Source organism: Arvicanthis niloticus, chromosome 1, assembly GCF_011762505.2.
Source record: "Arvicanthis niloticus isolate mArvNil1 chromosome 1, mArvNil1.pat.X, whole genome shotgun sequence".
Taxonomy (NCBI): Eukaryota; Metazoa; Chordata; class Mammalia; order Rodentia; family Muridae; genus Arvicanthis; species Arvicanthis niloticus.
This window is the reverse complement of record NC_047658.1, coordinates 66,771,709-66,797,974: the sequence shown is the minus strand read 5'-3', so window position 1 is coordinate 66,797,974 and position 26,266 is coordinate 66,771,709. Positions and strand designations below refer to the sequence as shown.

Below are 26,266 nucleotides of genomic sequence, written 5' to 3'. Positions count from 1 at the left end.
CGGGGCGTCCCGGGCCGCGCGCTGGCAGCCGGGACTTGTAGTTCCTTCTGTGCTCCTCCCTGTGCCGTGCGCCCCTCGCGGACTCCACCTCCCAGGAGGCTACGCGGAGAGCCAGCCCACTACTGGCCCGCCCCGCCGGCTCTGGGACCAGCTGGCCTTAAAGGAGACACGGCCCGACTGGGAGCTCGCAGCGTAGCCCCCACTCTGGCTCCGCCCCGTTTCCCCGCACCTCACCCTTCCCCCAGCTCCGTCCCGCAGCCCTGAGACCGCGCAGCAGAGTTGCACTGCCCAGGTCCATCTAGGGTTGTGCGGAGCGGGGTGGGTGGAGTTGGACATCACAGTAGCAGCAGCATCCCTGCGGTCTGGGACCCCTCGGTAGGGGAGCAGAGGACCCGCCCTGATCTAGCCTGGCCCAGCCTAGTCTAGCCTGGTCCAAGAGCCCCGCCCAGGAGTGGGTTCTAAGGTAAGGCCCTCTGAAGTCTAGGAGGTAAGGGGGCTCTGGGTGTGAACGCGTGTGTGTGTGTGTGGGGGGGGGCCGGGGGGCAGTGTCTGCACCCTGACATTTCGAGCGCTCCATACTTAAGGACTCTGAGAGCACAAGATTGGGAGGTGGGAGATCTAGGTGCTTCTGGGCCTTGCTGTGTGACCTTGGGCTACTAACTGCCCCTCTCTGAGTCTTAACTATCTCCTTCATCAACTGAGTAGAGAGGTGGTTCAGCTCCTGTACCCCTCAGTCCTGAGAGCACACATACCTAGTACCATGAAGCCTGGGCTAAACATGGGTGCTGTGATAGGCGTAAGGAAGGGAGAGAGGGGCCCAACTGGAGTACACACTGAGGCTCCTGAGGCAGTCTGGTCATCTTAGCGTCCCAGGGGCTGGGGCCCTTGACAAGGCTTGCAGATAGAGAATTGAAGCTGGAGCTCCTGCCCTTCCTCACAGAAAGTCTGGGTTGGGAGTGGGGGCTGGGTCAGCAGAGGTTAGTGAGTGGTGGTTCTGTAGGCAGGGGTGAGTGTGGCCAATCCCAGAGGGGGAACCATGCTCCTGTCACCTTCCTTCCTTCTGTCTAATTCATCTTCAGTAACAGCTTGGGGCCAGTCAAGGCCTCCTAGAGGGAAAGGTGCCATCCCAGGGGGTTGCCTTGGTAAGACTCTGAGTTAAACCTCATCCTGCTGCCCAGACCCCAGGGAACCCTGGCGTCCATGGGAGTCAAAGTGTGGGGGCATGAATGTGAGGGGCTGAGAGGAGAGCAGATGAACTTCCTCCTCCCTAACGCAGGACAGGGACCTCCCTCCTCCCAGTTTGAGGAGATCCGGGAACAACAGACCCTGGAGCTACCCAGGAACTGGGGTTTCATGCTCCTTTCTCTGCCTTGTGTATATGGACCATTTATGGAGAGGTTAAGTCCTCTTTGGCCTCCGTGAGGTGTCTCACAGATGTTCAAGGGTTGTGGATATTAGAGTCCAGGCCCAGGCTGAGGAGGGGCAGGGACAGGACTCAAGGTTAACCTTATCTCTGGAAATTACTTTTCTGGTCACATCCATGATTTTTATCTCATTTTGCTACCACAAGTCTCTCATCAATATCTAGGCACACACCTTCATGGTCACCTCTGCCCCTGGGCACACTAACATCTTGGGCACTGTGTACAGAAAAGGATTGGATTTACTTTCTACAGAGTCAGGCCGCCAGGTAGGGGAGAGAGAGAGAGAGAGAGAGAGAGAGAGAGAGAGAGAGAGAGAGAGAGAGAGAGAGAGAGAGAGAAACACACACAAGCACACTGGAGCAAGTTAGACTGCAGAGGATGAAGGAGCCAAGGCGGCCTGGGAGCCAGAGCTCAGAGACTCGCTCTGTGGAGGGGCAGGGAATGGCTTGTTAACTGGGTATTGCAGGATGAGTCAGAATTAGCCAGGAGAGAAGAGGCAAGCCCTTTCCCATGGAGAGGACAGCAGGAAAACAAAACGAAACCCAAGCCCTTCTTAAATTCCCATCTATGCCTAATATCAGTGTGGTGTCACATAGACAGCCCCGGTAGCAGGCTTTTGAGTGTGGGCTTTGTCTGAGGGGTTAGTGGCCTTGAGGGTCTGAGTAGCCAGGAACTTTTCAGAAATGGGGTTAATCTGATGATGTTGCTGAGGGAGCTGGGGAGAGAGGCTGAGGAGGTAATGGAGGTTGGGCTCACCCCCCACCCCTGCCCTGCTCCCCATTCGACAGAGAAGAGCCAGGTTCTCCCAAGCATAGGCAGGGGACTGTCAACACACAGCTGAAATGCCAAGGGCTAGCCATGAGGGACAGATGAAGGTTCAGGGCCTTCTGGGAGAGGTGTTTCCTCTCCCAGGTTCCCTGGAGCATACATACAGTATGAATGGACACCCAGATTGGCAGTCTGGCAGGCTGAGGGGACAAGCTCAGGGTTTGGGCAAGGGCATCAGCCATGCTGGGGGAGAGGCCAAGACGTAAGTGGCCAGTCATCTTCCATTTGGGTTTCAGAGGCTGAGAGTTGAAGGAGTCTCTTCCTCCGTCACCAAGGCCACCATGGAGGTGGTGTCTGTCTAGCTTGATTCAAAACCTGGACTGCTGTCCTCCAGGCACAAGGCCTGGAGGATGATCAAATGGGAGAGTGAGGTTCAGGAGACTACTGTCCTAGTCCAGAAGAAGAGGAGCTGATGTCGGGTGAGGCTGGAGCTGGGCAGGCGAGGGCAAGAGTTGAACTGAAATTCCTAGGGGCGCTGTCAGCAGTGTGCTTGCCCACTTCCCCTCACAGCCCTGATGTATTCCCTCCATGACAGATGACCAAGTCTTAGGAGTGGCAGGCCCAGAACAGCCCCCATTTTCCTGTGAGAAAGCTGAGATGCTAGGAGGTGTTTAGCCCTGGGGGGACCTAGTGGTTTCTGAGCGGAAGCTCTGGACACAGGCCCTGGGAAGGGGAGGGGGGCAGCTTTACTTGGTGTGGAGCAGCTGGCTGGATTCAAAGCCTGTGTAGACAAGCCATCCCTGCTGGGGTAACCCAGCTTCTTCTGAGGAGGGTTGTTGCCTACAGCTTCCTCTGGGAGGGAGGAGTGCCAGCAGATTCTGCCGTGGCCTGGAAATGTGTCTCTCCCCCTCTTCCCTACTCCTGCCCTCCTTCTCTGGCCTGCGGATTGGAGTCAGGTGAAGTAGAAGCTCTTTTACATGAATGCATCCAGGATATCACGGAGTGGGTTTACTGGTAACCATGGTGACAGCTGACCTGACTGCTTGCGTAGGCATTGTAGCAGGTAGCAGGGCTTGTGCAGAGGCCAAAGACTGAGGAAGGCTGGCTTTTGTGACTGGAACTTCAGGTGGTACTGATGGACTGGGCTTCCAGCTGCCAGGTGCAGCCCACCCGATGTAGTAGTGGGCAAAAAGGCAGGGGTTTGCAGGTGTTCGGTCATTCCGTTTCTGTGGTTTAACTGAATACCATTTATCCCCATTTTCAAAAGGAGAAAATCAGCCCTTTGTGTATATGCTTCACTCAAGGTCATATAGTACAGGTCTCCATTTCTACTTTGATTTTTAAAAATGGTCTTCTAGAACGTTCTCTGGCTCCAGAATTCCATTTACGCCTGCCCTATGCCCTGGCCCTCTATACATGATGCCAAAATCGCATTGATTAAGGTTTCTTCTTAGCGGCATGAGTGCTGGGCTTTCTTGGCAGCCTGGGTTAAAAAGCACGCACGACCCACCCACTAGTCCAGGAGCAGAGGAGGTGCTGCCTAAGAAAGAGGCCAATGTTGACACGGGAGGTGGGGCATTTTATTTCTTGTTAATTCTTTTTGTGGCTCTGGGGATCCAACCTACGACATTCTACATCCTAGGTTCTGTTACTGAGCTACACCTCCAACCTTGAGACTAGTCTTTAAATGTCCATGGGGATCACATTTTGTACTGGTGCTCTCTATAAACACCCCTGTCTCCACCGCCAGGCTGGTGCTTCCTTGAGGACTCAGGACTTCACTTCCATGGCGATAGGGATTGGTGTCTGCTGATGAGCTCCCTCTTGTCCTCAGGTCTAGAGCCATGTTGACTGCTTCTTGTTCTTTCAGAGCCCATTCAAACCAGTGGGAGTTTTATGGAGCTGAGTGATCTTTTTGGCAACCAGAATGCATCCCAGATAAGCCTCTTTCAGAGTAAAAGTGGAGCCTTGTCCACTATGGCCACTTTGACTTTTTTTCTAAGATGAAATCATTATTTACAGAGTAACGAGGGCCAGCTCTGCTGGTACACACCTGTAATCACAGCACCGAGAAAGCTGAGGGAGGACACAGAGATACAGCTTCACCTGGCTTGCAGAGTAATCCCTATCTAAAACAAACAAACAAACAAACATCAAGAAGCCAGGCATGGCCATCGATGTCTGTAATTTAGGAGCGCTTGAGAGGTGGAAGCAGGGGGATCAGGAGTTCAAGGCCAAGCAATCACAGATATTCTCGAGTTTCAGGCCAACCTGAGTCACATGAGACCCTGTCTCAAAACAGCAAAGTATATATGAGAGTTCAAACAACAGCAGAAAGAGCAGAAGAGGCAGACTGGAAGAGCCAGCTGAGCAGTGCACTTTAGAAACAGAGACACTGGGGTGTAGCTGAGGCCAAGCTTAGAACGCTCTCCTAGGGTGCACCAGGCCGTGGGTTCAATACTAGCCCTACCAAACACACGAAGCTCCACAGCGAGATGCTAAGAGGGCTGTGTTAAAGTCTGAGGCAACCAGGCTAACGTTTGGGGGTGTGGTGTAGCCTCCAATCACAGAACTCCCAAGATTCTAACTTGCTATGGGGGATGCCAGCCACTGAGAAGTAAGCTTGGTCTCTGTCCCAGGGAGCTTGCACCCTGAGACAGACTTTTAAACAGAGAGGCTCCCCCTGACAGGAAGACATGTCCAGAGATAGAAATCCCTCACTGGTGTGCCCAGAATTGTGTCTGGCAAGTGATTCTAGATCCTACCATAATGGCAAGGGATAATACCATCTGTACTGGCTGGTTTTGTGTGTCAACTTGACACAAGCTGGAGTTATCACAGAGAAAGGCGCCTCCCTTGAGGACATGCCTCCATGAGATACAGCTGTAAGGCGTTTTTGTCAATTAGTGATCAAGAGGGGCGGGCCCATTGTGGGTGGTGCCATCCCTGGGCTGGTAGTTCTGGGTTCTATAAGAAAGCAAGCTGAGCAAGGGGAAGCAAGCTAGTAAGCAGCACCCTTCCATGGCTTCTGTATCAGCTCCTGCTTCCAGGCTCCTGCCCTGTGTGAGTTCCTGTCCTCACTTCCATTGGTGATGAACAGCAATGTGGAAGTATAAGCTGAATAAACCCTTTCCTCCCCAACTTGATATTCGTGTTTGGGTTTTTCAGGCAAGAATACTGAGGCCCTTCTACAGTGTCAGCACCCAAGGATCTGGACCGGGCTGTGGGTCAGAGCGTGGCCCTACTCCCTGTCCCCAGACCCGGGCGGCCGTCATGGACAAGATCCTGGAGGCCGTGGTGACTTCGTCCTACCCTGCGAGTGTGAAGCAAGGGCTGGTGCGGCGGGTGCTGGAGGCTGCGCGGCAGCCCCTGGAGCGGGAGCAGTGCCTGGCGCTGCTGGCCCTGGGCGCCCGCCTCTACGTGGGTGGCACGGACGAGCTGCCGCGCCGCGTGGGCTGCCAGCTGCTGCACGTGGCGGGTCGCCACCACCCCGACGTCTTCGCCGAGTTCTTCAGCGCCCGCCGCGTGCTGCGCCTGCTGCAGGGCGGTGCGGGGCCCCCGGGGGTGCGCGCGCTGGCCTGCGTGCAGCTAGGGCTGCAGCTGCTGCCCGACGGGCCGGCGGCCGACGAGGTGTTCGCGTTGCTGCGGCGCGAGGTGCTGCGCACAGTGTGCGAGCGCCCGGGCCCCGCCGCCTGCGCGCAGGTCGCCCGGCTGCTGGCGCGCCACCCGCGCTGCGTACCCGACGGAGCGCACCGCCTGCTCTTCTGCCAGCAGCTGGTGCGCTGCCTCGGCCGCTTCCGCTGCCCAGCCGAGGGCGAGGAGGGCGCGGTGGAGTTCCTGGAGCAGGCCCAGCAGGTGAGCGGGCTCCTGGCGCAGCTGTGGCGCGCGCAGCCCGCTGCCATCCTGCCCTGCCTCAAGGAGCTGTTCGCAGTCATCTCCTGCACAGGTACGTGTGCAGCGGGGACTGGCCCTTGTTGTGGATTGTGCACGCGACGGACTGCGATGCACATTTTTAGTGAGAAAGTCTACCTTGGGCGTTTAATGTGGGTGTCATCCTGTGGTGGGACAGGAAATGCAGGGGGCACTGCACTGCACATGGGGGTTGGATACTATACAGCCTGGGAGAACAGAATGGTGGGTCCTGGCCTTTGGGTCAGGTAGGCTTGATCTGGGTCGATTAGTACCTGGCAGCAGGCGATACCTAAACTCTGAATCTCTTTAAAAAAAAAGATTTATCTTTACTTCTTGTGTGTGAGTGTTTTGTCCGTGTGTATGTTTGTGTACAGTGTGTATGCTTGGTGCCCACCGAGGTCAGAATAAGGCATGGGTCCCTGGAACTGTGGAGATAAGGACGGTTGTGAACCTCCATGCTGGGTGCTGGGAACAGAACTCTGCCTTCTACAAGAACAGCAACTGTTCTTAACCACTGAGCTATTTCTCCAGCCCCTCAACTCTCAATCTTGCTATCCAGTTGACAGCCAGCAGTGTGGATGACTGAGCTGAGGTCTGTGCCTTTCCCTGATGGTAGGACTGTACAGGGAGGAAGAGCTAAGGCCTGCCAGTGTGCCAGGGCCTACCTTCTATACACTTGCATAAGAGTTTGGTATTAAATGGACTTCTTACATCTCGACCTTTGTCTGTGTAGATGCAAATGGAAGGCCCTTTCCTCCCAAGGCCAGCTCCAGAACCAACTCTTCCGAAGAGTTTCTGTTTACACGCACAGTTGGGCCTTAGTGCTTCCTCTTGGTGTCAGAGTATGCCAGGGAAGGGTTGTTGAATAAATGTATTACAATGGAATCAGACTTTGATGCTGTCAGGGGAGAGGATGTGGCCCCACGTGCCATTTACAGAGGCCTAGCCTACATAACGGTCCATGAGAGCTCAATCTAGCCCATTCCAGAGGAGGAGCCACCGTCCAGCGCCTTGGCCAGTGTGGTCCAGCACCTCCCATTGGAGCTCATGGATGGTGTGGTCCGGAACCTGAGCAATGATGACAGTGTGACAGACTCTCAGATGCTCACTGCCATTAGCAGGTGGGTGCCGAGGGTCAGCGGGTGGGGGTGGGGGTGGGGGTGGGGGTGGGGGTGGGGGTGGGGGCTATCCGTGGTTAGAGGTCAGACGCTCATACCTGTTTTATACTGTAGACTGTGAGGTCTACAGTCCCACCCTGCTTGGCCTTGGGATGGATATAAGTAACACCAAACCCTGTTCCAGTGATACCATCAGACTAGGTACTAGCTGTGTGACCCTGGAAACGCTAGTGAACTCTCGGCCTCAGTTTCCCCCTCTATAAAAAGTGGAAGTGGATGGTAGTATGAGAAAGTAAAAATAGGGGCAGAGGAGATGGCTCAGTGGCTAAGAGTGCTTGCCCCTGGGGACCTGAGTTCAGATACCCACCATCTGGCATGGCTGTGGACACAGGTGACTTCAGTGTTGAGGAGGCAGAGATGGGCAAATCCTTGGAGCTCACTGGCCAGTCAGCTTCAAGCTCGGTGGGCAGAGCCTTACAAAGGGCATCAGGATGCAGAGTAGTGACAGAGTAGAACACCGCCTGTCCAGTGAGACATACACACTCCCCCCACACACAGAGTGAAAGTAGTTTTTGGTGTGATTTATGAGTCTGCGAAAGATCATAAGCAGAGTCTGGGTGCTTTTCAACTCACTGGTTCTGTGTATATTCCCTCATTTGAATGTTGTCACCTGTGAACCAGCCTCATCTGCCTGCCTGTGACCTCTGACTATGCTACCTGCACTCCTCCCCACAGGCCTTTGCCTGTGCAGACCCCACCTACCTGCTGCATGCCTCCTTCTGCCCTTCTTCCTGTACGCATGCACAGAACACCATCTCCATAGGGCCTTCTGGGTGCCTTTAGTGGGCAAGAGTGTAGGCGGGAGAGTTGTGTCCCCCAAGAGACAATCCGGCCCGTGCTTCTCACCTGTGTGACTGTAGTTCAGTTTTCTTAGCTCTAAAGTGGTCATCATTGGGCCCGTCAAAGAAGGTGTTGAGGATCAGGTGTAAGTGTGTGAGCCACCGTGTGAAGCGTAGGGCAGCACCATGAGAACCTTCATAAGTACCCTTGTTCTTCCTCACTGCCCACAGTCCGGTGTTCTAATGAGTGGTGCTGTTCTCCTGAGCACTTACCACATCTCAGCCCTGTGCTCCTCCCAGGGCAGGCCTGGTGCAGGTGGATCCTGCAGGGTTTAACTGCTGCCCTGTCTTAATGTGATAGTTCTCAGGAGAGGGGCATTGTCTCCATTTGCAGGCTCAGAGAGGCGAAGTGGTTCGCCCCGATTCCCAGTGGGGCTTGGTGGAGCCAGAGTCTCAGCCCCAGGGTGCAGCTCCTTGCCTGGAACCCCCTTTGTCCCCTGTAATGAGGAACAGTGGGTAAGAGGGTCTGGAGAGCAGTGAGCCCTTTCTGGTTGAGCTGGGTGTCTGCTGGGCTCTGTTGTATCTTCCAGGAGTGTTCCCACAGACCCAGGTATGCAGGTATGAATCAGGACTTTATGGCCAGCCCCTGGGCTGCCCTTACTCTGGCTTTTGGGCCTCCCATGTCCCTGTGTCACTGTCACTCCCCTCACCAGGATGATCGACTGGGTGTCCTGGCCCCTGGGGAAGAACATTGACAAGTGGATCATTGCCCTGCTGAAGGGCCTGGCTGCCGTTAAGAAGTTCAGCATCTTGATCGAGGTTTCGCTCGCCAAAATTGAGAAGGTTGGTGGCCCCTGTCCCAGCCTGGGCATGTGGCCTTTCCCACTGCTCTCTTCTGGGAGCAGTCAGGTGTGGGATGTAAGGTACTGGGGTCCCAGTAAAGCTCACTGTGTGACAGGGTTAATTCACTGCCCCTCTCTGGGCCTCGGATTCCAGCTCCATCCCTCTGATCACTCATTCCACTGTGTGTCTGTCCACCACCGCTCACCTAACTCTGGCTGCCCGTCTCACTTCTGTTGCTCCATCTAGCTCCGGCGCACACCTGTGTTCCTGCTTTCATTGTTGGCCAGCCGTGTCCACCCTACTGTGTCTCAGGCTCCCTTCCAGGGTCCACTGCAGTCATACTTGGCCCTGGGTTGCTCAGGTCTGGGGACATGAACTCTTTTTCAGGTTTTCTCTAAGCTGCTGTACCCCATCGTTCGGGGAGCTGCCCTGTGTGTCCTCAAGTACATGCTCCTGACTTTCCAGCACTCCCATGAGGCCTTCCACCTGGTAAGGGCCCTGCTGTTCTCTCTGGCCAGTGACACCTGATGTGGTTTTCTGCTGGGAGTTGGGGAATTGGGGCTGTTGAAGGATCTTAGCACTGGAGGCTCAAGGCTCCCAGAGGACATGTGACTCCCATGTGCACACTGTAGGCTGACAGAGCCTAGGTTGGGGACGGCTTTTCAGGGTTGGGTGTGTGTCAGGTTAGGACTAGTGACTAGTGCTAAAAACAGTGCACTCACTCACCCACCTCCAAGACTGGCCTTTCTTCTTCAGATAAAGAAATGTAGTGGGGAAAGAGTGAACAAAATACTGGTCCCGCATACTGGGTGAGCAAGATCCTGGTCTAGGTTAGGTGGACAGGCAAGGTTCCAGCCAGTTGGTCTGTCTCCCACACCCACTGTCCCTTTCTCTCTTTGTTGCCACCAGCACTCATTGGTCAGATCTGTAGCTCAGGCTCCTCTGTTGTCCTCAGGCCCTCTTCAGGGAGGGGCTCCTCCTCTACCTGGCTGAAACCCACATGTTGGAGTTTTAATTTTCATGGCCCCCTAGACAAGGCAGTAACTTTGCGCTTTCCAGTTTGTTGCAATAAGAAAAGATCAGAAGCCGGGATTGGGGCCCAAGTGCCCCTGTGGTGACCTTAATCTGGAACGGGGTAAACCCCAGGGATGGTGGAGGGGAACAGATGAGCTGAGGCTTGTCTAGAGCCCACCATATATAAACACAGGTTTCTTCCTCCCCGTCTCATGTTCCTGTCGCCCAACTACCCATTGTGATACAATGCCCCAAGGCAGTGGTTCTCAACCTGTGGGTCTCAACCCCTTTGATGGGGATTGTACAACCCATTTACAGAGGCCACCCAAGATCATAGTGAAAACACAAGATATTTTCAACCCCTTTGATGGGGATTGTACAACCCATTTACAGAGGCCACCCAAGATCATAGTGAAAACACAAGATATTTATATTACAGTTCATAACAGTAGCAAAATTAAAGTTGTGACATAGCAAGGAAAATAATTTTATGGTTGGGGGTGACCATATCACATGTAACCCTTGTATTAAAGGGTCTCAGCGTTGGGCATGTACAAGCCCTGTGTTCTGTCTCCAGCATCACCAACCCCTCCCCTGAGCTATGTAACAGCGAGTGTTCATGGTGCTGGGCTTACTCAGATGACTGGTGTGGCCTGAGCATCAGCTGTTAGGTAGAGAAGCCCATGGCTGCTCCGGCCTTTGGTTCTCAAGGCAGGGGGATGAAGCTGAATAGCTGGCCTTCCCTTAGCCATGAGGGAGGAATTATTTATCTTGCTTTGCAGATAAAGAAGCAGAGGCAGGGAGTCATAGATCATACATCTTGTAAGGAAAATTGCTTCTGGCCACCTGGCTGTACTTTCAGTCCTCAGAGGCCCCCACTTTCAGGCCCAGGCTTCAGGTAGGTAACTTGACACTTGAACTAGCTCACCTTTTTCTCTTGCAGCTTCTCCCTCACATTCCCCCCATGGTGGCCTCTCTGGTCAAGGAGGACTCGAACTCTGGAACCAGCTGCCTGGAGCAGCTGGCAGAGCTGGTGCACTGCATGGTGTTTCGGTTCCCAGGCTTCCCAGACCTGTATGAACCTGTCATGGAAGCCATCAAGGTGAGTGGACAGCCTCTTTGGCACAGGTGCCAGTCTGAGCCTTCTTTGAGGTTGTACCATGGCTCGGAGCTGAGCTGTTTCCTGTCTCCGCTCTGGAGCCTTTCTGTGCATTTACTGGAAGTCACCATGGCTCCCACCAGGGTCCTCTTTTCTCAAGTGTCCTCTGGGCCTTTGTGTGTGCTACTGGGCCCCTGTAAACCCCTTCCTCCACCTGACCCACAGCGTCTGCTTTCTTTTATTTGAAATTTCTTGGTTTTTAGTTAGCATATGGGGCGGTGGGTCACAAGACCTACTTAATGTTCAGTAAGGTCCTAGGGTCTCAGGGATTGCCTTGAGCGAGCCTTCCCCCCCCCCTTGCTGTCAGTGTCCCCTCACTTCCTTCCCCAGCAGGGCTTCTTGGTGGCTCCTGCAGCACCAGTACTCTGTTACATGTTGCCACTGTGTCTTGAGCAGTTCAGAACAGGAGTGATGTCTGGCTCACAGGACTAGGCTGGTGTCCTGCTCTCAGCTGAGCAGAAGTTGGGATGTGGGGACCCAGGCACAAAGCTAACCAAGCTGCCTTTCTGGAGGAGCCTTTGGGGTGACAGAAAAGTGTGATCTAAGGACCACTGATACTGAAGAGGATCCGTGTAAGGGTGAGGGCACCTTTCAGAGCCTCTGACTGATGTTCATTCCCACAGCACAGCAGACCTGGTCTCCCAACATGTCTCTATAAAATATCTGGGCCTGTGTGTTGAGAGATACCAGACATCTTTTAAAAAGGATTTACTTTTAAATATGTGTGTGTGTGTGTGTGTGTGTGTGTGTGTTTGTCTGTCTGTCTGTCTCTCTCTCTATATATATACATATATGAAGAGGCTGGAAGAGGGTATCAGATCCTCTGGAGCTGGGTGACAGTGGTTGTGAGCTGCCTGCTGGATGGTCAGTAGTGCCCTTGCAAGAGTAGCTAGGGCTCTTAACTGGTGAGCCGTCTCTCCAGCCCCATGGCAGACATCTTTTAAAGTACAGAGTTGATTTTGCAAGAGAGTGAGAAGGAATCTCCAGGGATTCCCAAAGGAAGAAAAAACCAAGTTCCCAAATGGCGAGGTGGGGCAGGGGATAATGACTTGGGTGTAGGTTAGGAAGATCAGTAACATAGCCAACCTCAAATATGGAGGGGCTTGAACTGGTGTCGACAGGCCATGATTAACCGTCACTATGGAGTGGTACTATGAAGCCTTCTGAAAGGCAACAAAAAGGCTTCTCCGTTAATAAAAAGTATGGTCTAGAAAAAATATTCATGGGGGCCAAAGTAGAAACTTGGAATGTTTTTCTAGCTTGATGTAGGCTTTAGACTAGGAAAAAGAAATTTGCAACCACCAGTTGGTTTAGAGGTTGAAGTTCAGAACACTTGTTGCTCTCAAGCACAGGCGTTAGTTTTAAAAATATTTATAAACTTGTAGTAACCAAGGGTTGTCTGGTAGACACAAAACAAGCCATAAAGATAAGCTTGTATTGTAGATGAGTTAAATCTAGAAATTTCTGTTGTAAAAATTTCTTCCCAGGAGAGATGAAAGCTGTATCTACTCCTTCTCCAAAGGTCCCAGGGACAAACTCAGGTGCCAGAGTTCACTCTGGAGAACCGTTGTGTTTATAGGATTCTTGACAGAGCTTAGGAGATCAGCTACTTACAGGATGTGGGTGTGCCTCCCCCCAGTAGGCCTCACCTGGAAAGCCTTTACCAAGCAGGGTTGAGGGCTTTCCTGTGGTCACATAGGTAGAGCCCTTCCCTAATGTATATACTCTAGCCCTTTCTCAAGGCTATGTGTAAGTACGGTAGAGGTTTGTACAGCAGGTAGTAAGTGGTAAGGGACTTCCTGCAGAGAACAGGAGTTTGCCCTTCACCGTTAGTGTCTGGCAGGAGGAGGGTACTTCGGATGATTCAAGGGAAGGGCACAAGGGTTTGGTGGTAATATCTCTGTGGTGTCCAGGAGAATCCAGGCAGAGTCACTCTGCTTTGTCCAGTAGATCTGAGTTGCCTAGGCTGGCCTTGAACTTGCAGCCTCCTTCAGCAACTACCTGAGTGGCTGGGATGACAGGCAGATTTTTTTTTTCTCCATCTGTGAGAGATGACTGACATGTGCTAAATGATCCTGGGAAAGGAGCCAGCAGGAGTGTTAAGGCAGTGTGGTCAAGGCGTCTTCAGTAGCCGGAGAGTGTGTAGGTACTCAAAGCACTAAGTTAGTGTGATGTCTTTGACTACTGTAGGATTTTGTGCTCAGCAGCTGGAAGGATGCTGTGCTGGCTAGTTTTATGTCAACTTGACACAAGCTAGAATCATCAGATGGGAGGGAGCCTCAACTGAGAAAATGTCTTTAGAAGAGCTGGCTGTAGTCAAACCTGTAGGGTAGTATCTTAATTAGTGACTAATGGAGGGAGAGCCCAGTCCATTGTAGGTGGTGCCACCCCTGGGCTGGTGGTCCTGGATTCTAAGAAAGCAGGCTGAGCCAGCCATGGGGAGCAGGCCAGTAAGCAGCACCCCTCCGTGGCCTCTGCAATAGCTCCTGCCCTGACTTCCTTCAGTGATGGACTGTGATAGACTGTGATGTATGGAAACGGAAGCCAAGTCTGTCCCTTCCTCCCAACTGGCTTTGGTGTTTCATCACAGCAGTGATAACCCTAACTAGGACAGAAGTTGGTACCAGGGTTGTGTGGTATTTCTGTGACAGACCTGACCATGTTTGTTTTTTGGGAGGATTGTGGGACTTTTGGAACTTTGGTTAAGAAAAGCCATTGAGAATTGAGGGTTCAGTGAGCTCTTCTGTGGATGTGGTGGAAGACCATTGAGAGAAAGGCAGCCGGTGGAGCTTGGCTTGTGGCCTTCCAGAGGGAAGGTTGTGTGAGGGAGGGAGGTTAGTCAGGGCCATTGCATATTCACTGTTTTGAATCAAGATTCTATGAAATTACCAGTGACGAAGAAAAGACCAGCATTATTGAGGTGAAATTTCCTGGGAAGTGTTTCCTCAGGGTCAACACAGAAGCTATGTTCCAGAAGCCACCAAGGTCGTACCTTGTGCTGGCAGCTGAGCTTGGTAGTGTAAGCGTCACCTCGGTGGACTGGTTTTGAGAGCATGAAGGGGTCACAGAGAGCGGCTGTGTGGCTCGGCACTGTGAGGTCAGGAGAGGCCACTGGTGAAGGTGCAGCCTCAGGAGCAGTTGAAGGACTGAAGGGGCCATGCAGAGGTGAGGCTGGGCACCGGGAAGAGAGCCCAGGAGACACAATGGGTGAGACTGCAGCTCAGTGGAGTGGAGCCAGCTGGAGCCTGGAAGACAAGCTGAGTGTGCAGAGGCAAAAACTGATGCAGAGACCATGAAGGGTTGCTGCTTCAAGGGCCCAAGCACAGAGTTTGACCTGAGCCCCTTGGAGAGGATCCAGAAAATCACAAGTGATCTCAGTAGATGTTGAGTCATTTCACAGTTGGAGTTTGGTTTTGATTTGGTTTGATTGTGACTGTGACCTGGTTCTTTTTGATTGAGATAAGAAAAGTATTTAACTTATTTTTGATTTTATAGGAACCCAGAGCTGAGAGACTTTGGATTTTTAAAAAGAAACTGATGGTTTAAAGTGTTTGAATTTGTAAGACTGTGGAACCTTTAAGTTTGAAAATACATTGTGATGTCAACATTCATGTGTAATCTTGGGAATGCACAAGAAAGGTGGCTCAATAGTGATGTCTGTGTGTCAAGTTGACAAGCGGTCAGTAGTGCTGGATAGTTTTATGTTAGCTTGACTCAAGCTGGAGTCTTCAGACCAGAGGAAGCTTGAATTGAGAAAATGCCTCCAGAAGATCTTGTAGGCAAGCCTCTGGGGCATTTTCTTAGTGATTGCTATAGGAGGGCCCAGCCATTGTATGTGGGGACACCCTCGGGCTAGTGGTCCTGGGGTCTGTAGAAAGCTGGCAGAGCAAGCCAGTGAGCAGCACCCCTCCATGGTCTCTGCATCAGCTCCTGCCTCCAGATTCCTGCTCTGCCCCTGTGAGTTTCAGTCCTGACTTCCTTCAACAATGGACTCCAATGTGGAAGTGTAAGCCATAGGAACCCTTTCCTCCCCAGGTTGCTTTTGGTCATGGTGTTTCATCACAGCAATGGTAGCCCTAACTAGGACAGATGACTTTAGTTAGAGGAATTGTTGATAACTGTAGTAGTGTGCTGTGGTTAGGTGTTTGTCTCTGATTGTCATTAAAACTGATGTCACTATTCAGTGTGACAAAGAAAAGACAAAGGAAGGCATGCTGAGCCCTGAGCTAGTGACAGAGGATTGACTATACCTCAGTGCCCTCAGACCATCCTACCACTGTCACGAGACTGGTGCCAGGGGATGTCTGATTTGCCTGAAAGGTGGCTCTGCAGTCTCAAACTGGGACGGACAGTGGGGTCAGAACTGACAGTGTAGATGCCAGACCAACAGAAGGAAAGGGTGGCTTCTCTTGGCAGCTGAAGAAACTGAGGCACAGGGAGACCACCAGATAGAGACAGGCAGGCCTACTCAGCACTCACACGTGGTGAGGTGAGAGTTAGGGCAGGAACTGAAGGCTCCAACGCCATCAGATCTGGCTGCTAGCTAACTGCTGTGTGGTTCTGCCCAGGACAAACACGTTCGTCGCTTACTGTTTGTGTGACTCCACAGTTCTTTGCTCTGTCTGAATCCTAGTTTTTTCCATCTCTGAGATGGGGATTGCACTACTTCAGACATGGCACCCGAGCGGTCGCGTAGAGGAACCACATGTGAGAATGAGACCCTGGAGTGAGCTGTAAGCAGCGGCTGTGCAAACGCCTTTTCTGGACTCTTCTGGACTCTCTTCTGAGTGCTTGGGAGGGAGTGGAGGAGTGGGTTTTAGTCTAGGAGGGCTTCCCGGAGGAGGTGGTGGCTTTAGAGCTGACACTGGTGTCTGCTGTCGCCTCAGGACCTCCACATTCCCAATGAGGACCGAATCAAGCAGCTGCTGGGGCAGGATGCCTGGACCTCACAGAAGAGTGAACTGGCTGGCTTCTATCCCCGGCTCATGGCCAAGTCAGACACGGGCAAGATTGGCTTAATCAACTTGGGCAACACATGCTACGTGAACAGTGTCCTTCAGGCCTTGTTCATGGCTTCTGAGTAGGTGTTCTTCTGCATTGCCTCCTCTCTGTTGCGTCTTTCTACCTGCCCTCCTGCTCTCCTTAGTTTTAGGGTCGGCTTCTTACTCTGTAGCTTAGGCAAGCTTTGAACCTAGTGTTGGTATTAAGGTATAGCCATATCTTCTGTTCAGTTAAGCAAGCACAGTGTCTATCACCTGCAGTTCCTGGTATGCCTGTGGCTTGGGCTGGCTTGGACATCCCTCAGGGCTCCATCTTTGGCTCTGTAGGGAAGCACTAGTTCTGGTATGTCTCTGGCTGTCAGTTTTCTTTAAGCTGCAGACATTGGCATTGGTGTCCAAGGTGTGTTAGGACGTTGTGGTCCTCACTGCCTGCTGAAGGCCAAACTGTGGTGTTCTGATCTGCAGAATGCCCAGACCATAACATCTACAGAGCACAACAAAAGCGTTTGCCAGACAGTCCTCGTGCTTGTGTGGTCACGTGATACTATGCTACAGGCCCTGTGTGCGGCTCATCCACATGTAAGCTTGTAACCTGGGACCTGCTGTGGGAGCCAAGTGCTGCCACTCTGCTCAGCAGAGAAGGCAGTGTGCTTCAGGGACAGCGGGTCTCAGGAGGACATCCTGACCCCACAGGGTCACACTCATTTATGAGGGCCAGTCTCCTGCAGAGTCCGCTTGTGTCCGATAAGTCTCATATAGAACCTGTGTGGTTTGTGCCAGGTTTCAGGATGGCTTAGGGTCGGGGCTGCAGGAATGGGTTGGGAGTGGATGACAATTCTTGGATGTTATCACAGTGTATGCCAGTGCCTCGGATGGTGATAGCAGAGACTCTGGTACACCAGGGTCCCCACCATATAAAATTGACATGTTTGAGTCCTGGAGCCATGGGGTGTCTCAGAGCTGGAAGAGATGGCAAGGGTCACCTTGTTGTCCCCATTTGTTGTCATTCCAAGACCATTACAGAGCTCAGGACCCCAGCCATACCAGGCCAAGTTGTTGGTCATCTGTTCCTCAGTCTCTGGCCTCATCTGGAGCAGATGCCAGAGGCTCTGGGTAGTCTGGTAGAGGGATATCAGCTACCTGGGGGCTCAGCTCACCCTGGGCTCCTGTTTCATTTGAAGCTTTCGACACTGTGTGCTCCGCTTGACTGAGAACAACTCCCAGCCCTTGATGACCAAGCTGCAGTGGCTCTTTGCCTTCCTGGAGCACAGTCAGGTACATGTTGGGTGCCCTGGGGCAGGCAGGGGAGAGCAGGTAATGCCTGGCCCTGCTCTGGTTCTTTTCATGTCTCCAGGACCTGCCTACACCTGGCTCTGTGGAATGAGCTGCCAAGCCTCAGGCTTGCTAGCACCAGGTCATAGCCGAAGCTTCTTTGTGGGTTGTGCTATCCCAGCCTCCCTTCAGAGTTCAGTCCCGTGCACTGATGGAAGGGGAAAGGTTATAGGATAGGCAGGCGTGTTTGGAACAGTCTTAGACCCTCAGCATGTTGCCTGCAGCTGGGTGTGCGTGTGGCTTGATGCTCCTGACTCCACCTTTTGCCTGCCTTGTCCTAGAGGCCTGCCATCTCTCCTGAGAACTTCCTCTCTGCATCCTGGACACCTTGGTTCAGCCCTGGCACCCAGCAGGACTGTTCAGAGTATCTGAAGTACCTGCTGGATCGGTAAGAAGGGCTGGTGGGTTAGGATGATGTGTGGGTTCTGAGAACATTCTGGGATGATAGCTTGTCCCTCTGAGCTGGGTTGGATCTTTCTGGAAATAGGAACATTTCCTTGTTCTTCTGAAAGGCAGAGAGGAAGGTATGTGCCATTGGTCTCCAAAGCCGCTGAACTACATGTGAAGCCTGGGAAGGGGCTGTCAGTGTGTGCATGTGTATTCACTGTGCTGCCTGAGTGTGTTAGTCTTCATTACACAGCCATAGGCCTGTCTTTAGGTGTGTGTGTGCGTGAACATACAAGTATGTTAGTATGCCACTTTGTACAGGGATGAGAATTCTCTTTCCAGGCTCTTGTATTTAAGTCTGGTGAGCAGTGTGCTGGGGGTGGGCCTGCTGGGAGGTGTATATACCTGGTCTCCCTCTTTGTTCTAGGCTTCATGAAGAAGAGAAAACGGGGACGAGGATCTGCCAGAAACTCAAGCAGTCAAGCCTGCCATCCCCACAGGAAGAGCTTCCCAGCCCCAATGCAACGTCTGTGGAGAAAATGTTTGGAGGCAAGATTGTGACCCGGATATGCTGTCTCCACTGTCTCAATGTTTCCTCAAGGGAGGAGGCCTTCACAGACCTCTCTTTGGCCTTCCCTCCTCCTGAGAGAAGTCGCCACCGCCGCCACGGCTCTGTGATGCTCCCCACGGAGGATGTGCGAGCTCAGGAGTTGACACTGGCTCCCAGAGCCCCAGAGGTACAGAGGCAGAGAAAGCACTGCATCACAGGGGATGCTCCCCGCACTGGACTGGACATTGAAGGTGTGGACACCCTAGGCACTGGCGGACAGAGTGGGCAGGAGAAGGTGGACAGGGAGCAGGCTGGGAAAGAGAAGGAGGTGGCAGAGGACAGGGAAGAGGAAGGAACAAGGGAAGAGGAGAAAGAAGAGGGGGAAGAGAAAGACAAAGAGAAAGAGAAGAAGGAAGATGAAAAGGAAAAGGAAAAGGAAAAGGAAGCTGAGGACAGCAAGGAGAAGGAAGGGGACAGCTTAGGATCAGGGACCCGCAGGGATGCTGCCACCCCACCCAGGGAGCAGGCATGTGGTCCTGAGGGTTCCCGCTCTGTACTGGACTTGGTCAACTACTTCCTGTCCCCTGAGAGGCTGACGGCTGAGAACCGCTACTACTGTGAGTCCTGTGCCTCCCTGCAGGATGCGGAGAAGGTGGTGGAGCTGAGCCAGGGTCCACGCTACCTCATCCTCACACTACTGCGCTTCTCCTTTGACCTGCGTACCATGAGGCGGCGCAAGATCCTGGATGATGTCACCATCCCCCTTTTGTTGCGCCTGCCGCTGGCTGGGGGTCAGGGCCAGGCTTATGACCTCTGTAGTGTGGTGGTACACTCTGGAGTGTCCTCAGAGAGTGGCCACTATTACTGCTATGCTCGTGAGGGTGCTGCTCGGCCAGCTCCTGCCCTGGGATCCACAGAGAGGCCGGAGCCTGAGAACCAGTGGTACCTTTTTAATGATACCCGGGTGTCTTTCTCATCCTTTGAGTCTGTCAGCAATGTCACCTCCTTTTTCCCTAAGGACACTGCCTATGTGCTCTTCTACCGCCAGAGGCCCAGAGAGGGCCCTGAGGCTGAGCCTGGCTCTCCTAGAGTCCGAGCAGAGCCTACCCTCCACAAGGACCTGATGGAGGCCATTTCTAAAGATAATGTCCTCTATCTGCAGGTGAGTTGTCTGCTGAGGGTCAGCAGACCCTCTGGCACCTGATGCCACTTCTGGGTTAGGAGTTGGCTCAGCACAGCCACTTACTACATAGGTCAGTTATCTGTTCTCCCTTTGAGTCTGCCTCAATTTTAAATCCATCCATGCACTCATCACTTAGTAGGGGATATGTTGATGGTGGTAAGGCACACCTCTTAACCTCAGAGGAAGGGACACTGAGTAATAGCACAATTGATGATGTTGAGGGAGAGAATAGTGGAATTAATGGGCAGGGGGTGCTTTTGGGGCTCCCAGAAGGGCCACCTTCCTCATTGGCTCTCATGTCCTAATGCCCTCCTTTGACACTGGCTCAGACTCCCTTATCAGTGTCAAGAGTAGTATTAAAATATTCAGCCACGGGGTGGCCACACTAGGACTTTGAGGGCCCTGCATCTAGAGATGGTGTTTCAGGTACGGAACGTGAAGGCATGGGGACACCGGGCCTGCTTCTACATTTTTCAGGCCATCCAGCCGAGATATGGCTTGGTGAAGTCTGAGAGAGGCTGATCAGGGAAGAACTTGCTCATGGGCAGAAGATGGACCTCATGCTTCAAGAGAGGCAGTGAGTGATCTGGACAGTGGAAGCCAGGAAGCCTGGAGAAGTTTTTGAGGTCCCAGGTCCTTCAGAGGACTTATCATTGGGAGGAAAGGGTAGAGGTTGAATCTTAGACCTGCAGTCATCCAGCTTCTCAGCAGGGCCAGGCCCTTGGGGGATCCAGAGATGTTGGCAGTGTTGTGCTGGGTAAGTAGGAGACCTGAATGAATGCTAAGCCTACTATATCTGTCCTTTGTTCCCAGGAGCAGGAGAAGGAGGCCCGGAGCAGGGCAGCTTATATCTCTACACTCCCTGCCCCTCCACACTGGGGTAGGGGCTTTGATGAAGACAAAGATGAGGACGAAGGCTCACCAGGGGGCTGCAACCCTGCAGGTGGCAATGGTGACTTCCACAGACTGGTCTTCTAATGGGAACTCCCACTTGTGGGGCTATCACAGCTAACCTCAGAGTGGGCCATGTGGGGCTCAGGGCCCAGGTAGAACACTCTACCATCTGGGGTCTTAGGGAGCTGTGGAGGCAAGCCTAAGGTGAAGCTGGTCTTTCTGAGGGCAAGGAGGATGAAGAGGGACCATTTACGATGTCAGTCTGTAGCTTGAAGTGCACAGAGAAACTGAAACCCAAAGCTCCTTAGGCATTCATCCTATTATGATGTTATAGTCAAGTGTCCCGAGTACCTGGGAGCACCCTGAATGTGTCTGCTCCGGACTCTGCCTCCATGCAGGTCCAGTCCTGGAAAGGCTGGCCAGCTCAGGAGCCAGGGTGGTGTCCGTTTGGTATCCTGTGTCCAGTAGCACTTCTAATTCCTTCACCCAGCTCTTCCTCAATAGGAGAAAAAGCACAGCTGAAGTCACACCCTTGGAACAAGAAGGGGACTGTGTCCCCAATGCCCACCCTCTTGTTTTTTAAGGGGGTTCTTAAAACAAGGTATGTGGGTATCTGCACCTGCTGTGTTTTTGATGCATGTGAATGGAAGGCAGCATAGCAAAGGATCAGAGACAAGAATCTTAGCACATGCCCCTCCCTACCCCAAGCAAGCGACACTGTGGGAGAGCCCCTGCCCTCCCTAGCCTGCCTCAGTGCCTGAGATGCTGCCATTGCATCCCTGTCTAGTTAAGGTTCAGAGTCCTTATTTTACTGAAGACATTAATCTGTCAGAAAGCCATTGTCATCTGAGGAAGCTAGCTGGCTTGGCTCCTCTGATGAATGTGAGGGCTAGGTATGTATGAACTGTGTGATGCACCCAACCTCATAGTGCCCCGAGACTACTATAGCCCCTTCTCAGTGAAGAGAAGAAACCTGTGTTCTTAAATAGGAATAAAACTTGCTTCTCTGAAGGCTGTGCAGGATGCTGTTCTTCCAGCTTGAGCTGTGCTGTCTGCTGCTCTTTGGGATGTTTGTGTCTAAGTAGTCTTGATAGTAACTTGAGCTTCTCACTGGCAGGGTGAGGATGTGTCCCTGACCTGGGGACCTTAAATGTAGTAAGGAGATGTTTGGTGCTAGGCCTTGGAGCTGGCTGCCTCCTGGAGCAGCACAGGGTGGGGACAGGGAGGGAGGAGGTGTGGGTGGGGATGCTTCCTGGGATGCTTTGGAGCAGTCTGGTTTGCCAAGTGACTGTAGAGACCCAGCAATCATTTTTCAGATTCCAATAATTCCAAGCTGCCTTGAAACATATGCCATCATTACCTTCCTTTTTTCTCCTTTGAGAAGGGGGCCATAGCCTGTTCCTGGCTAGACAAGGTGTGGGCTGGGACAGGCTGGGAGGCAGTTCTCCAGCAGTCCAGAGTTAACATCTAGGGCTTTAAAAAAAAAAACTTTTATTTTTATTGTATGAATGTGTATCTCTGTGAAGTGTATGTGTACCATGTATGTGTGGAGGCCAGTAGAGGGCATCACATCCCCTGGAACTGGAGTTACAAGCTGTTATGAGCCACCCAGTGTGGGTACTGGGAACCCAACAGCTGAGTCATCTCTCTAGCCCCAACATCCAGCTCTTTCGGTTCAGAATTACAATCATGAAGAGAGACATGGGTGGCTGTATGTTGAGGGAGGGTCTGCGACTGGCCTGCCCCCAAGACCATCCTCTTAAGAGCAAAGCATCTGTAAGGTCAAAATGGTGCTGTGACAAGGGGGAGAGGCTTTGGTCCAAATGCCAGACTCTGGAGCTGTCAAGGAAATGGATTGTCCTGTCCATGCTTTAGCTTCTAGAGTGCTGGGATTACAGGTGTGTACAGCTGCAGATGCTGGTCTGAGTAAAGGTTCATCCCTGCTCCTGGCCTGGAAAAGTGTCCAATTGCAGCCCATCAAGATGAGCAGAATTAGACACACCAGCTCCTGGGGTTACTCATGAAATGATCCTAAAATGAGTTTGTCAGAGAAGGTATCTATAGGACTGCCCAGGATGGGACAAGAGTAAGTTTCCACAACCCTAAAGACAGTTTCCAGCAGCCTACTCTGGGTTGCATTTCTAAAGGACTTTATTGTCCTGCTTCTACACCATAATAAAAAGGGACCTGCAAGCTCCAGGCCTGTACCATTTGTTACCACTGTGAAACAAGACTCACTTGAACACATTTCCCACCCCACCCCCAGACTTCACAAGATAAATATGTTACAGTTTTTTTGAAAACAGAATAAATTAATAACTTAAGTGATTAGGCACCAACAATGACGTGAAAAATTAAATGTCAATCTTATATGGTAACAAGACACGATGTAAAACTAGGCTGCTTCTATTTCATTTTTCTTTCCAACAAATAGTAACAATCCTGAACAAAATGATTCTAAATTTCAAGACACAAGTAGCCAACAGATTACACAAGAACACACACCACCAGATACCATGACAGCACAAATTATTAGCAGGCGCCTTTGGCAAGTCTGGCTGTTGCTTCCTTTCCAAGACTGCAAATATAGGAAGTCCCAGAAATATGGCCCTCTAAGGTCAGCTTGCTTCCCCACACTTTACAGCCAAAGGCCCAAATGGAAAGGAAGAGCTACTTTCTCTCATAGCTTGCAAAGCTTTGTTGCAGGGAGGGGAGGGAGCCGTGGCTGGGACTATAGCCACTGACAGATAAAGGGCCTGAAGGCAGATGGGACCTGAACCCTTCCTTGTTCTAGTAACTTCAGAAGGGTTGTGCTTCTATTCTGGGAATGTGGCTTCTTTTCATGGAGTCAATGCAGCAATCAGCAAAATCCAGATAGAGAGGGAGGCAGTTAATGAGCTAACGTTCTGTGTGCTGCTCTTCCCCAGTAACCCAGACCTTCAAAGGATCACCCAGTTTCTTACAGCAGCAGAGTATCAGCTGTGACCATCCCATTTCACAGACTGGCAAGTCTCAAGGAGATGTCTCCCCCTTTCTTCACTGTTCCTACTAAACTGTAATCTAGCAGGATGAAGTGGGAAGAGGCCCTGCCTTGCAGGACAGGTACTTGTGGGAGTTATGCTAGCTAAGAGGTGATGGGTGTTCTTGGCTCTTAGTCCTTGACAGCCACCAGGGGAGGTGAACTTTGACTTATGGGTAAACCAACATACTTTTTTTTCCTAAATGAAATTGGCTTTTCCTATTTGGGGTTTGGAGGATGGGTGGGTACATTAGACATGGCCAAAGTCTGGGAATTGTGAGCCAGAGCTCAGCTTTCCACAGGTTGGAACCAGAGCAAGACAGGCCTTGAGACTAACTAGAATACCTCCATTTTGGTAAATGGCAGCCAGCTCCATTCACATGGCATACTCAACTCAGAAGATGGGCTCTGGGGTTTGTGGGGTGGCTGCTGAGGCCAGTACTGCCTAGACCTGCTATGAGCTGCAGCACCAGTCAGAAGCTGAGCCACATGGGAGACCCACTGAAGGCCTTAAAGGACACCATAAGGATGGGCAGGGCCAGCCAAGTACCTTGTAACCCTGCTCAGTGCAACCATCCACAGCCCCATCTCACTCAAGGTGACAGTGCACACTTCTAAGACTGGCTTTATCCCTTCAAAGACCTTCTGTTCCCAAAGCTGAGGCTTCCCTCATCTTCTGTTTCCTCCATGGACCCACCCCTGCTTACCCTTTCTGCTTAAAACTCACTCTGCTTTCTTTCTCCTTGAGGCTTCCCTCCTGTGGCTCGGTCTCCTTCAGCACTTTCCCTTTCTATGTACTTGCCAGTCACCTTCATCGTTTACGTCTCTCACTGATTGTGACCTGTAGCTAGGGACAAGGCATGATTCATCGGCAGCACAGGCTTGGCAACCATTACTACATGATCCATCCTAATGTGAGAAGAGGAGCTACCACTGAGGAATTCCTGGACAGGGCTTTCTGGAGGAGAGAGGTGAGGTGTGCCTTTAGTTGCTGAATAGTCCTAGTTTTTAGAGGACAACAATCTGTTCATGTAGGGCAAAATGAAATGCTAGTTTGCCCTGTTTTTTCTTCTGAAATGAAATGCTTGAAAATTTGGTCAACAACTTTCAACACAAACACATTCAGATCTCCCTGCCCTGTCTTAAGAGCCTTAAGCAATGACAGCTTCCCATCCCTTCTGCTCTGGTGACCTCTGAAGCCATGGGAGGAGAGGGTTAGTTTCTACCATCTCTGCAGCTGAGGACAACAGAGAAAAGACCTGGTCTGTCACTAGGTCAGAGGTGCTTCTGTCTGGCACAAGCCATTACCCAGACCCTCCTGTGCTCTCTAGATTACTTGGTTAAAATATAGCTCCTTCTCATTCTGCTCCCTGCTCTATCCCTGCATGTGTCCCCACTTGCTACATGTCTTCCTTGCCTCTTGGTCCCTAAGTCATCTCTGCACCCTCCTACCTACTAGTAACTTTCTTTCTGTGGCAGTGTCCCTGCACTGCTCTGTGCCTAGCACACTTCTGTCCCAGGATCCCCCTGCCTCCCATCCCCCATATCACCTGCTACTGTCTCTTCCCCCTCTGTCTCATATCTTCATCAGGGCCAGGGAAGAGGACTGCCTGTCCCAGAGTGGCAGAGTCCTCTAGCTCCAAACTTTGCCACCCAAAGACTTTTGTTCTTTATTGTTCCTGGTTGCTTATTATCAGTTTTCCTTCCAGCTGTCCTTCATACTCCTCTCCCAGTCTACAGCAGAGGCGTACCATGGACTGATACTGGGTACCACCCTGCAGGTTATCAGCTACATTCCCATGTCTGGGAACCTAACTTCTTCCTCACTCAAGGCAGCTCCTGACTTCCACTATCAACCATTTCTTCTTGTGGCATCTTGCTTTTTCCTTGCCAAAATAGAGACATGAAAGCCCATGTGTACTTTGGTCTGCTGGTTCTTGGCTCCCCAGGTCATCATTCTCTCTGGGGATGGAGAAGCAGCCCTGAGGTAGAGGGTAGACAGCGGCGAGCAGACATGAGGCACGAGCCTAGCTCAGAGCTCTAACCCTCCCTCTAAGAGACCAAGCAGCAGACAAATGGGTCCAAAGCAGGAAGCTTTTTTGGCAACAGCTAACTAAGGTGGTGGAGGCACAGCTAGTATTGACAGAAGTCATAGGTGGAACCCAAGTGGCAGAGGAAGTGCCTCCACCAGGCCCTTGCCTCTGATGGGGAAGGATCAGGTCCCTGATGTTGAGTGTTTTGAAGGCTGAAAGTGGTACAGGGGAGAGGAGGTGTAGGAAGGAATGGAGAAGGAGATGACAGAATAGCCAGGTCAGGCAGCTGCCTCATGGCTCTTGAACTGGATGGCCCCTTCATTACAGCTTGGCACCCTTGGAAGGCTCTGAGGACTGTCGCACATCTGTCCACTCCTGCATGGTGTTCTGCAGGGCCTGGGTTTTCTCTTTATCCACTTGGACATAGTCTACCTTCTCATCCGATGTGACAGATGATGTGGATGGCTGAGGGGACAAAAGAAATGACTGAGTTACCTATATAAGGCTATCACTTTGAATGTCTGTGCTGAATGTGGATTTCAAAGTGAAGCAGTCTCCTGTTGGAGGCACCAAGGTTGCTGACACCTCATTCCCAGCTTTCAGGATAACCTGCCAGTCCTGGGCCCTGCAACTGGCTCAGGCTTTTAATAACCCATCTTCCTTTGGCCACACCTCCAGGGAAAGGATGTGTTGGATGGCAGTAAGCACCAGGCCTTACAGAGCCCTCATAACATGCTGAGGGAAAGTGTGCTGAGGTGGACTTCCCCCTGGCTGTCTGGGGTCAAAGTGGT

At 52.0% G+C, this 26,266-nt stretch overlaps 2 protein-coding genes across 5 annotated transcripts in view; one reads left to right on the top strand and one right to left on the bottom strand.

Moving 5' to 3' along the window:
* Window positions 1-127: 127 nt before the first annotated feature.
* Usp35 (ubiquitin specific peptidase 35) lies at window positions 128-21,434 on the top strand. Of its 2 annotated transcripts, XR_004604566.2 has the most exons (12): window positions 128-463; window positions 5,361-6,138; window positions 7,093-7,225; window positions 8,775-8,904; window positions 9,292-9,393; window positions 10,862-11,020; window positions 15,964-16,157; window positions 17,259-17,352; window positions 17,691-17,797; window positions 18,224-19,508; window positions 20,007-20,106; window positions 20,343-21,434. XR_004604566.2 is itself a non-coding variant. In XM_034485823.2 (11 exons), exons 2-11 carry the CDS (start codon window positions 5,466-5,468, stop codon window positions 20,505-20,507), a joined length of 3,042 nt encoding a protein of 1,013 aa, XP_034341714.1. In that variant the 5' UTR covers window positions 128-463; window positions 5,361-5,465; the 3' UTR covers window positions 20,508-21,434. The 2 variants fall into 2 exon arrangements, 1 of the variants encoding a protein (XP_034341714.1); XM_034485823.2 differs by lacking the exon at window positions 20,007-20,106.
* Window positions 21,435-22,556: 1,122 nt separating this feature from the next.
* Gab2 (GRB2 associated binding protein 2) overlaps window positions 22,557-26,266 on the bottom strand; it is a 185,934-nt gene continuing 182,224 nt past the window's right edge. For all 3 annotated transcript variants that reach the window (XM_034515634.2, XM_076938143.1, XM_076938148.1), the window contains exon 10: window positions 22,557-25,940. In XM_034515634.2, the coding sequence (XP_034371525.1) occupies window positions 25,797-25,940 (144 nt within the window). In that variant the 3' untranslated portion in view covers window positions 22,557-25,796. The remainder of the gene's footprint in view (window positions 25,941-26,266) is intronic.

Coding starts and splice junctions, on each gene's coding strand:
- Usp35 (XM_034485823.2), top strand. CDS start 5,466: ATGGACAAGATCCTGGAGGCCGTGGTGACTTCGTCCTACCCTGCGAGT. Junction 9,394..10,861: donor CCCATGAGGCCTTCCACCTG/GTAAGGGCCCTG, acceptor TTTCTCTTGCAG/CTTCTCCCTCACATTCCCCC. Junction 19,509..20,342: donor ATAATGTCCTCTATCTGCAG/GTGAGTTGTCTG, acceptor CTTTGTTCCCAG/GAGCAGGAGAAGGAGGCCCG.